The 12,808-nt window shown below is 40.9% G+C and overlaps 1 protein-coding gene across 4 annotated transcripts in view; it reads left to right on the forward strand.

The window, feature by feature from the left end:
• The window catches only part of cadpsa (Ca2+-dependent activator protein for secretion a), a 244,851-nt gene that overhangs the window by 119,454 nt on the left and 112,589 nt on the right, over window positions 1-12,808 (forward strand). For all 4 annotated transcript variants that reach the window (XM_039796735.1, XM_039796736.1, XM_039796738.1 and 1 more), the window contains exons 10-11: window positions 6,951-7,059; window positions 8,445-8,657. In XM_039796735.1, the coding sequence (XP_039652669.1) occupies window positions 6,951-7,059; window positions 8,445-8,657 (322 nt within the window). The remainder of the gene's footprint in view (window positions 1-6,950; window positions 7,060-8,444; window positions 8,658-12,808) is intronic.

Genomic DNA, 12,808 nt, shown 5'->3' on the forward strand with positions numbered 1-12,808 from the left:
TTAGCCTGCCTGATTGTTGCCTGATCAAAAAGCTACTGCAGGTTGAGAGGTGCAGGTGTTCCCATAATTCTGCCTGCCGTCTTAACCAGATTGAAAATCTGAGTTTTGGATTTGACTGTCAACTTCCCAAACCAGCTGGTAATACCATACTGAAGAATTGAGTCTATTGTTGCTCTATAGAAGATTAACATGATATTTTTACAGACCCCCAAACACTCTTAAGTCAAAGTGCAAAAAGTGGAGACGCTGATGAGTTCTGGCACAGACATTTGTTACATGTGTGCGCCAGCTCAGGTCATTATCAATATAAACTCCTAGATATTTAAAGGGGGACACCTGCTTAATGTCATAACCATGGATGGCCACAGGGCTCGGATCTCCAGCTGATCTGGGGTCTACCAGCATTTCCACAGTTTTGCTTGTGCTAATATGAAGTTGGTGTGAATCACACCAGTTGACAAACTTGTGCACAGCAACTTGATGGACGCTTACATTGCTTTCTTTAGTAAGCAAACTGAGAAGGACAGTGTCATCTGAAAATGTTACTATACGTTGGTTCAGTGAACTTGAATTCAGTTCACTTTATTTGAGATCACTACATTTCAGTTTGGTTAAGTTCACTATTTTATTTCACTTCAGCTCTCTCCAGGTCAATGCATTTCACTTCACTCCGTTCCAGTTTCACTTGAACGTTTTTCATTTTTAGTTCAGGTCACTTCATTTTAATTCACTTTAATTCAGCTACATTAATTTAACTTTAGCTCACTGCCGTACAGTTCACTTCAATTCAGCTTAAGTTAGTTCCATTCAGTTTCAATCAATTTAATTCACTTCAATTCATTCTCTATTGCAAATTTCCAATTTTATTCAATTTGGGTCAAATAAGTTCAATTACTTTAACAGAATCAATAATGTAAACCCAATGTCTCGACTTGTTTTCCCCGAAAGATTTTTCAACCATATGATATATGGTTATGGATATATATATATATAGATATATATAAATATATACACACACACACACACACACACACACACACACACACACACACACACACACACACACACACACACACACACACACACACACACACATATGTATTGGGGCTTAAAAAGTCTACCAGTCTGAGCGCATGTCAGGGTTTTGATAGAAACTTTTGCTTTTGGCCTCTGAAGTTTGTTTGTGAACACAGATGCCACATCCAGCAAATCATCTCCAGTATTCATGTCCATGTGTTTCCCATAATGATGTGAACATAAACGACGTAGCAATCCCCTTCACTCTCTTCACTCTTCCTTTCTCTTTCTCCATCACCGTCTCTCCCTGTCCCTCTCTTCTCTGCTGACTGACAGCTGAGAGAGAGAGAGAAAAGAGAGAGAGAGAGATGGTGTTTTGGGGTAGGGTGGGGGGGAGGGATGGGGGTTGGGGGGGAGGGATGGGGGTTGGTCGGTCGGTAGTTTAGACTCTGATTTGCCTTTGTGGTGTCCTGGAGGCCGGGGAACTGCTGGAGAGTGGGTCCGGTTCCCTCCATTCTTTACTTGGCCTCAGGTCTCATCAGTGCTGTTGTGGGGGAATCTCATTTGTCACACACACACACACACACACACACACACACACACACACACACACACACACACACACACACACACACACACACACACACACACACACACACACACACACACACACACACACAGGGAATGCAGCTGCAGCTAGAGTGAGAGCTGCCACTTGCAGCAGAGCGGCAGAGGTGGCGACAGCGGCAGATTGGCCAGGCCTGGTGATCTGTGACGACAGGCTCCTATGACTGGCAGCTACAGTTGCAGCAGTCCAGCTACAGCTAGCGACAGAGTGTCATTACACTTCCTGTTCCCAAAACAGGCAGCAGTGACACAAGGCACCAACCTAAACCAGGGCCAATGCTGGCCTTTTGTTACAGTAACAGGACTGAAGGTGTTAGCCCTGCTAGCTACCACTACAGCTGGAGTACAGTACAGTGTTTGGATGGAACCAACAGCCCGCTATGCCTTTTCCTAAAGCGTGGCACTAAAGAAAAGGTTTCAAAAGATTTCACTCAAATCAAAAATCCATCCTTTTGGAACTTGAATGCGCTTAACAAATTAGATCAATTATCTTGTGGGTGAAGTTCACATGTCGAGAGAGAGAGGCGCTAGAGGAGAGTTCATGGGAGAGTCCAAACTAGAAAGGTCTCATCTAGGCCTGTAACAATTATTACATTATTGTCTAATTTTCAATTTTTTTAGGTAATCGTGGTTTCTTTGTTTAACAGCAATTCATTGCTAACATTAGATAAGGTCTTAAGGCCAAATTAGATGTGCCAAATTGTAATTATATAAGTAATTATTGGCATTGGACCCTAACCACGTTCATAACAACAAAAATGAGGGGGATACAGTTAGAAAACATGTTTTATGATAATAAAGAGGCGTTGTTTACTTCATAGGCTGTGTACCTGTGTTATTACATTATCTGGGTCACATGACAGTGATGTAACCAAAATATGTATCCTGGAATTCATTCCAAACTTTAATTTGTTTTTCAAAATTTTGACAGAAAGAGACAATTATATTGTTAATCGCATTATTTCAGAGACAATTGTACTGCAAAATGTGGAACAGCTCTAGATTAATCTGGAAAGTGCCATGTCCTATTCATACATATAGCTACCAAAGGGAATGCACTGTAATTCATATGTATTCTACGTATTTATCATCTCTTTATGCACCACATTGATTGCCTCTGCGAAGATCCTTGTTGGGAGGAGATCTTGGATGGGTCCTAAGACACAGGGCTTTCATGGCCGGGGGCCAGAGTTCCTCACCTGGAAGAAGTTTAAGAGAAAACACAAGACTTTCACCGAGGAATGTGTTGTTCATGTCCCCGGAGTACTTCTTAAGGGGACTAGTGTTTTAATCCAAACCACAATCTTTTTTTTCTAATCTTAAGTAGTCGTGTTGGTGCCAAAACTTAACTGTAACGACCGCTAAACTTAACGATCATGTGACTGGTGGGTAAACTTTGTCATGTGACCGCTCAGCAGTCGCCGTAAATTCCAAAGATATCATACAAAGTGTTGTGCTTAACTTTTCGTACGATATCATACTCCAATTGTGCACAGGCAAATCCTTCACTTCCAACGTGATATTTTCTGTGTGAATGTGGAGTTTCGGGTTTCGGTTCAGACCTCTTTATCTAGGTTCAAATGAAGCTATATGCACCATGTTGTAGATTTAAAGATGGCTGAGCCAAGGTGTTGCACTCATGTGATATCGGGGTGACATTACAGTTTTTCTGACCTTTGTTTAACATAGCCAAGTTGAATTATGACCGGGAAAACTCATAATTTTTCGAAAAAAGCCCTGAAATTTCCAACTTAGCACTTAAATGTGCCTAAAAACCAAGCAAACATGGACTCCTTGTGTCAGCTAACGTTTATTATTTAAGGTAATTAAACCTAATTTTAATATACTTCTATATTGGCAATACACAGTATTTTTAAACCCTCACATGCCCAACTCTGCAATCATACACCTGTCTTGAGTTGTCTCTGATGAAACAGAAAATCAAATCTCTCTCATCTGCACCATCATGCCATTCACACCAGGGACACTTATTCTCCCTTTTTCCCCTTTCCCATTTCGATTACAATACAAATTTGCATTTCTATAAAAAGATATGGCGCACACACACACACACACACACACACACACACACACACACACACACACACACACACACACACACACACACACACACACACACACACAGCCCCTCTACTCATTATTGCTGGTCATGAACACACATCTTCAAGTTAACCTTCTATTCAGCCACTTCACTTTATTATAATGTGATTATAATAACACACATGCACACACAGTGAGAGGTCCACTAAAGTAACACAGCTGTCACGGACCCCCCACTCCCCAACCCACCCCTCTCCCGCTCTCTCTCTCTGGCCTCACATTCTCTCTCCCAAACCATTAGGAATCATCCTTTCATCATCTCTTTTTAAATGGATGGGACATACAGTAAATAGTAATTTGCAAACTCTAAAGATCCCTATGATACAGTCTTGGATGGTTCGCCATGACATTTGGTATACACATTCATGGTCCCCTCAGGATGAAGTCTAATAACTTTAGTGATCCTCTGACTTTTCATCTACCGCTACCAGCAGGGCAACATTTAAATGCGTCCAACAACCTTGGTTTATGACCATATATACCTGCAGAACTAATGACATTCCCATCAGCCTCAGCTGCATGCCTTATCAAATGTTAGCCCACTAACACAGTAAGGTGAACATTACCATTTTATCTCCTTAACGTCGGCATTTTAAGCATTGTCATTGTTAGCATGTTAGCATGCTTATGTTAGCATTTAGCACAAACACCACTGTGACTAAGTACAGCCTCACAGAGCCGCTAGCATGGCTGCAGACTATTATTAAAAAAAGACAATGTTGTGCACATCCATGTAGTTGCTGGTGCAGGACAAAAAAGTCAGTGTTCCTTGTGCCTGTATTAAAGCATTTTTTCCCGAGCATTAAGCTGTCGTGCAGACTTTACCTTCTTTGAGCAGACTCTTATTCCATTTGACTTCAGGAGTAAAATCAGGTTTTGGAAAGTCCCTTGGGTCAAAGGAAAAACAAAGCCTGAGCTCTTGATGCACGTCAACACAAAATGACAATGGGCACCTAGAAAATCAAAGCAATTCCACTGCGGAAAAGTCAAAAAGACAAAATGTCTTTATTAACATTGTTAAAAAAGTTAAAAAACCTGAAGCCAACGACATCTTTCACCTCACGCTTAAGATGTTGCCTAATTCTTCTAAAACTCAGTAATAACACACATATACGTCTGCCAACCGGATAACAACTAACTACAAACACATGGACACATTTAATATTTTTCACACTCCAAGCAACACAACTACACATATTTTCATATTTTCCAGTCAGGTAGATTTCACTTTTAAATAAAATGAACCTAGATACAGATTTTACACATATTAACTGACAATGAATGCATTTCCAGTTTCTCACAGACTAACAAATGCTACATTTATGCACCTGACAAACCTGAAATGTGAAAACGCCAGGCGGTGTTTAGCAGTAACGCCGGGAGTGTGGCGATAAAAGCATCTAATGAGCCCCCTCTAAAAGTGTAGCACGGGTGTTGTGATGAAAATAAAATGCATTAGCGCAGTCTTCATTGCTAATTGCTTAAGGATGTAATATCAAAATTCTATTTATTATGATCGTTATTAATATGGTTAATCAGATTTTTGGAGGAGAGGTTTTTCATCCCATGATAGAATGGAAAAACTAATTTCCTGTCTGTAAGTTTTACAGAACGTGTCCAACTGCAGCTTTGATCATCCTCAACATGTTGGAAACATATTTATGATAACATACATACAACTTACATATGAAGTGATTTCATTTTATGTAATATAAACATTTCCAGACTAGCCGGCCTTTGCTTTGATAAAGTTAGTTATGCAAGTTATGCAAGATTTGGGGTGTTTCTGATTCATAGTGTGTGGTCTAGAGCTACTCTATCTGTAAAAGTGTCTTGAGATAACTCCTGTTGTGATTTGACACTATAAATAAAATGTAATTGAATTCAGATGATTGTTGATTTTGAATCCATTCTTGGTCCTACCATGTTGGATCTGCCTACTGGAGGGAGGTTAAAAAAATGTATCTGGCCATGGATTATTTTCTGGAAAAATTTGCATTTTAATGTTTAAAAAATTAGTACATGTAATTTCCTTTTGGCTGAAGATACTTTTAACAAAAAAGCTTCAGAAATTAGCGCAGCTAGCGGTGGCGGAAATACAACCTCATCGTTGGTCGTGATTTCGAGCGTTAAGGTTGCGATTTTAAGCACGTATACGTTATTTTCAAACAGAACATGAACCCCCTCTCCCAGGTTAAAGTCCTGTTTGTTTGACCCATCCACCCCCCCAAATTTAGACTTGGGGGGGGTCAACTTACTTCCTGTCTGGCTCCCTTCATAACTACTACAGCCACTAGAGGGCGTAATTGTTTTTTTAAAGATTATTTTTTGGGGCATTTTTAGGCCTTTATTCTTCACAGGACAGATGAAGACATGAAAGGGGACAGAGAGGGGCAACGACACGCAGCAAAGGGCCGCAGGTCAGAGTCGAACCCACGGCGGCTGCGTCGAGGAGTAAATCTCTATGTGTGCGCCTGCTCTACCAACTGAGCTAACCCGGCCACGATAGGTGTAAATTTAAGTCGTAATTGCTGCTTGAACAAATGACATTTGGGAGCGTTTTTCGGGGTCTGGCTAAACTGTGGATCAATTTTCATTGCTTTGACACAAAATGAATTCAATGACCACATCTTTCCACGTTCATGAACTGTTTTCTCATTTAAACTCAACAACCACCAAGGCTCTGTGTACTTACACTCCATTTTGATTGTTGATCCTGAGATGTCGATCAAAAGTTCTGGTTGCATCAGCGCATTCTGGATGTGAGATTAACTGTTTTTCTGAGTTGCATGGCAGTAAAGAGAACTGTCTGAACAGTTCAGAAAGTCAACTCAGTAAATGGAGAAGTTTGAGTTACCAAATGTAAAAAATGGAAACTATTGATGAATTTCTGGGAAGAAAATTCCCTCTGAGGTACAGTGAAGTTTCCATCTCATAATGTAGTCACACTGCTGTTTAAGAATTTGTATTTTTGTTATTGCTTACTGCTAATGCTGTCCCTGGTCCTAATGGTATTTTTCACATGGCATTGTTTCTTTTTTGTTTGTGTTTAATATACATAAAGCAACAGGTGGTGTGGTCAACAGCTAATAAATATACTAGCATATGAATGCACGCAGTATTTAATGTTTTCCCTTGCGAGTCAATTGCTAATTGAACATTTCCTCTCTCTGTGATTGGTGCAGGTGAGTCAGTACACCTTTGCCATGTGCAGCTACCGAGAGAAGAAAGCCGAGCCGGTGGAGCTCCTCCAGCTGGACGGTTACACCGTGGACTACACCGACCCGCAGCCAGGTAACACAGCTGGCCACTGCATTCCAACAGGCAGCGCCGATGAATAATAAGTGCATAACGATAACTATTTGAAGTGCAAATCTGTTGTGAAAGCCCCTGCACGCCCACAGTCCAGCCCTTATTAGATCCCTTCTCAGGACTGTAAACGTGTGCACACGTCTTGGCCGTAGTGCTACAATCTGTTGCTTCACAATACAAACATGTAACAGAAAAAGCATTCTAAAATCAACATAAAATCAACATAAAAACATAAACATATAAGCATCTTAGGACATAAAGGAAGGACACATATGACTGTTCAGACAATACGATATCTTAAATAAATGACTGTAATAGTTAAAGTGCGAAGTGCAAAATGTGCTTGTGTATTTATTGCACTTTGCTCAGTTGTGCTTTACTACTGGAGCAAACTGTGCTTGATTGACAATTTTGGGGCGGGACAGCGAGCTAGAGAAGTATGCAAAAGTGTGGCAGGTCCACCGACCTCCACAAGGAGACAAAATATTCCCTTATCATGCAGCTGCCTATATGCCCTGAATTTATGGAGGCACAAAGTTGAAGTACACCTCTGCCTGGAAACTAGGGTTGGGCATCGTTTTGATTTAAAAAATTCAGATTCTTCTTTTTGATTCCGGTTCTTATTAATTCTCGATTCCGATTCTTTGAATGGTGGAGTGGAAATGGGTCACGTGCTTATCCCTTGTGTTGACTTTGGGTCACATTGACCCGTTTTCAATTTTTGTTTTATATCAGAAATATGGGACATAGAAATAAGTGCTGAAAATGTGTAGAAGAAAAATTTTACAATTTAAAACGTTTGAAAAAGCAAAGACAAACTGTGAAAAAAGGCTTCAAAAACGTCGAAAAAGGTTGACGGGAAGACAACACAAGGGTTATTTTACAGATAAGAGGGAATTTTTTATTTTGATTCAATGGTAGTTCACAGTTTTACTGACTTTTTCAATGGAACACTAGAGTGACGCTTACTGTGCTCTATGGCTTCAACACAACAAGCGCCAGGAAGTATGGAGGTCGCTACGGACACCAAACCTTGCATGTGTTAAATTTGGAACCGATCATCGGATTCAAAACCAAATTTTTCGATTTACGATTCCAGTAATAAAAAAGAAGTTTCCATTGGAATCGTAATTTTTGAAATGATTCCAAGTTGGAACCAGTTCTGGATGCCCAATCCTACTGGTAAGGTTATGAGGTTATGTTGGACCCTGACCTGAATGAGACCTGGGGTAGTACTGTCTCAGCTTATATAACATGAGTTCATAAGCTGGAAATTCCACAAAATTGGACATATCTAAAGGGTTACAAACTGAAATATGTGATCCTGTGAACACATCAATCCTTACCTTCCTCTGTCCATCCTTCAGGTCTAGACGGCGGTCGCACGTTCTTCAACGCTGTGAAAGAGGGCGACACTGTGATCTTTGCCAGTGACGATGAGCAGGACCGGATCCTATGGGTACAGGCCATGTACAGAGCTACCGGCCAGTCACACAAGCCAGTTCCTCCCACCCAGGTCCAGAAACTCAACTCCAGGGGGGGCACAGCACCACAGCTCGATGCACCCATATCTCAGTTCTGTAAGTTTTCAACTCTCAGAGTCTTATTTGTCTTTTATGCCGACCTTACACCAAACGACTTTTTAAGCGATTCAACTGTCGCAGACTATTTTCCAATATCTGAATGAAATCCTGAGAGTCTTGTTAGAGTCGGGGCGCTCCCGTCGTCTCAATGGTGTGGTATAAGGCGGTCGTAAAACTCAGTCCCAGTCAGTCTTTTTCCCGTCTTGACGTTCGACAAAATCAAACATGTTTGATATTATCTATTGTACTAAGTTTTAAATCTTGGTAGTGAAGTTATATCATGTGAACATTGTAAACAAGCAATGGGTGCGCTCCCTCCAGCACCAAACAGGAAGCAGCAGCAGCAGCTTTAATGTGTTAATGTTTGCTATATTGCAGCGCTAAGCTAAACACTAAAGATGGAAAGTTGCAGATTTTCAACCCTTCTAAAGCGCGTCATCCAACAGGAGTTTTACCGGCAGATAAACGCAGACCTCCGGGTACAGGTGACAATCATCTGCACGTACGGCAGAACAGAAAATCTGCAAACTTTCCCTCAAGTTACCAGCGCTAGCGGTAGCTAGTTAGCTCGGTTACATTTTTGAAAAAGAATCTAGTTGTAGTCTTGCAATGTGTAATAATGTGATCCCCAGTCTTTACATATTATGAGTCTTTAACATTAGGGGCCCTATCTTGCCTATCTTCCCCTATAATTGCCTTTTTACACCGACGCATGTATCATTCCTATTTTGCACCCCACGCACAGAGGACTTTTCCCTCCACAGACGCACGTCGGTAAATTAGGGAATGTATTTGCGCTCCCGGGGGCAGTTCAGCGAAAAGAGGAGGCGTGTTCAGGCGCAAACGCTCCCTAGTGCTATTTTGCAGTTTCAGAAAACAATTCCGCCACTGACCAGGAAAAACCTGGTCTAAAGTCAGTGGCGCTAGTCTAAAGTCAATAGCACGTTATTCAGATGCTATTTTAGGGGCGCATGCTTGGCCATAAGGTAGCGTGAAAAAGAAAAATATTACTGAAAATGCGCTTTAGGTGTTTGGATAGATCAGGAGGCACTTTACAGTACAGTCCTCAAAAAGTCGCAGCATTCTTTGTGGCTTGTTGTGTTTTACACATTTCCATGAATCATGGATGTGTTGATGACGATGGAGATGTGATGTTGAACTACGGTGGGATTGGACACTCGATGCGCTCCTGGTGGAGCGGTTGGACGGAGATGGAGTGGGGGGGGGGAGGAGGAAGGGGCACAACAGGTGCAGGTGGTGCGTTTGGAGATGCACGCTCCATGGCTGCAGCAATCCTCTCCAGACTTGAGGCGATGTGCCCGAGAGGCCGCAGCAACATCGCCACCCGGCCAAGACGGGCATTTATTACTTTGCAGCATCTCGGACAGCTCCCGCTGGTGTGCGCCAGGCAAATCCGCTGTTATAATAGCAATCTGCCATGGAACAAGCGCCCTGCTCTTAAAGGGAATGTGAGATGACGCTCTCATTGGTTATTTTCACGTTACGCCCAAACCACACCTAGCTACTTCAGACCAACCCATTTTAGAGATCCGCCCACAAAGCTACTTGCGTTTCACGTTTGAAACTTGCGTTTCAGATCGTTAAAATAGGGCCCTAGATGTGAGATGATTCTCTTTAGATGGTTGTCAGACTGTGGTCTTTTCAAAGTCTGTTCAAAGTCTTCTAGTGTATGGTAGGCATTAGTTCACACATTACACAAATGCTTTGCACCAGACAAAATGCAACCATGCCATTGTCTAATTTTTGTTTCACTAACTTGGTGACGTAGCATCCATTGTAGGTGGTCAACTTATTTTTTGGCAAACATTTTTGAGCCGTCATTGAAACACTTGTCATATTGTCAACAGTTAAAGCTATAGTGCGTAGTTTCTGTTGAAGTAATGACAACAACACTTAGGTGATCACACCCCCAGCCCTCCTCCACGCATTTGCTAGTAGCGTTTAACCCATCAAATTAAGGAGGACATTGATTGATTGAACTCATTGTAGGAAATGAGATACTCTTGTCTATCACAGCCCCATGTTTTGTTTTGACATGAAGATCATTCCTATCGCAGCCTACTTCTACACTCTGTATTCATATTGTAAAATATGTATATTCGGCCATTCTTTTTCATCGCTCACGGCATCTTGATCTCTCTTCGCCAAAGGTGTTGTTAGTTTGTCCTCCTCCTGCTCATGTACTGTACATGTGCTCAACTGCTACTATTATTCTTTCTCTGTGTGCTGCTTGGCTCTTTGTTGTAGAACTGCTTTAGTGTTGAAGTGTCGGTGGCTTTGCTGTGTGTCTTTATGTTTCTTTTTGTTCCTTCTTCCTTGTCTTCTTCTTCTTCTTCTTCTTCTAAACCCTGACCCTGCTATCTTGTAGCTGGATTAAAGGGTAAGTGTTCCCCTCTCCTTTCTTTCTCTTCTTCCTTTTGTTGGCCATCGCTCTTCCTCCTGTGATAACTTTCTGGCGTTTCTGTGGGAGGACAGAAATAAAAGACACACTAACATGCACGCTTTGGCCGTTGTCAGCATATTTGCCATGTGTACAGCAGGGACTGACTGTTCATTTGTCATGGATACATACAAAAGGTCGGGTACATTTTATTTGTTTCTTGAGTTGTTTTTTTTACGAGGACTTCATTGTGATCGCTGCAAAGCTATAGCATGTTTATTTTTTGACAAAATGTGTGATGGTTGCCATATCACCGCCGTTAGAAAAATTCGCCACAAGTCTGCCTCATTTAGGATAAGACTACCATTTTGCAAATGTGGTGTATTTTTTTTTTCATGGGAATGGTGTTTTTTTTGATTATATACATTTCTGTTTAATTGTTTTGAAATTGCTTGCTCTGCAAATTCTTATATTTTTGTTCTAACAATGTCAATATTCTTTTCTCAGTTAACATAACTGAGAAGAATGTAAATGTTTAACTAAATGGACGGAACTTACCACGCCATCTACTGTTGCAAAGATACCCTGCCTCACAAAATAATTGCATAAATTAGTGAGAGGATTAATTAAGGAAAATAATATCTGTGATGGAAAATGTTTGCAGTAGCAGTTATAGTCAGCATGTTATAACCTTTGATACAGTTTAAAACCAAACAGAAGAAGATCTAAAGAAGGTGCACAGCGGTTTTGTGAAACGGTGTTGTCCATAGTAGAGCCTGGTGAACGCTCCAAGAATGTTCAGAACTTTCAGTGTTTCGAGCATTGGGCAACTACAATCATCATAGGCCTAGATTTGCAGGGAATAGCCCCCCCCCCACCTATTTAGAAGAGGTAGATTTGTCTCCCTCAAAAACGAGGTAAAAATAACAGTTCAAGGGGCTCAAAACATGTACGGAAAACATGAACTGTCTACTTTGTTACATTGGGCAGTTAAAGAAAGAAAGAAAGAAATATAAAGTCAGTTGGAGAACAGTTAGATAGAAAACAGGATGTCAGCTCAATAGGATGAAAGAAAGAAAGAAAGAAAGAAAGAAAGAAAGAAAGAAAGAAAGACAGGAACGTGAAAAATAAAGATGTGATTACTTGTGATTTTGATTGTCATGTCTTTTATGTAGCTTTACATTTTGGAGTTTCTGGCTATAACAAGGTCTCATTCTCTAACAGATTTGTTGTCGAGATGTACATGATTCCTAAAAAAAAACAACATCCCCAAACACATGATGATGTTTTGAATATGCAGAAAGTTTTGAACATTTGCACCATAAATTGTTGAATTAAAATTCACCAATATGCAGGAAATCAAGTGTTTGACGCTCAAAATGTCCCCTCCCCCCACCAATGTTGAAACATAACCCTCGCCCTTCACTATCATTGTATTTAACTGTACTTCAGTCAGGATCCGACTGCTGTGCAAATATTTGTGTATTTTTTTTGAAAGAAGGCAATTTTATGTTGAAGAGAGAAAGAAGGAAAGACTGCACAGTAGGCCTGTCACGTTGTCAAAAAATCAAGCTCAAATGAAATATGCGTTAGTTGGAATTTGTTTGAATGCAAACCTCGTCGCCTGATCAATGCTGTTAAGAATTAAAGTTGCTCTGTTCATTCTCTAAATGACAAGCGAACATCACTGTAAGGCAGCTATATTTTACAAGTCAATAAAAACTGCCTTACCTTTATCAACCAGTTT

The sequence above is a fragment of the Perca fluviatilis genome, chromosome 4, assembly GCF_010015445.1.
Source record: "Perca fluviatilis chromosome 4, GENO_Pfluv_1.0, whole genome shotgun sequence".
Classification (NCBI taxonomy): domain Eukaryota; kingdom Metazoa; phylum Chordata; class Actinopteri; order Perciformes; family Percidae; genus Perca; species Perca fluviatilis.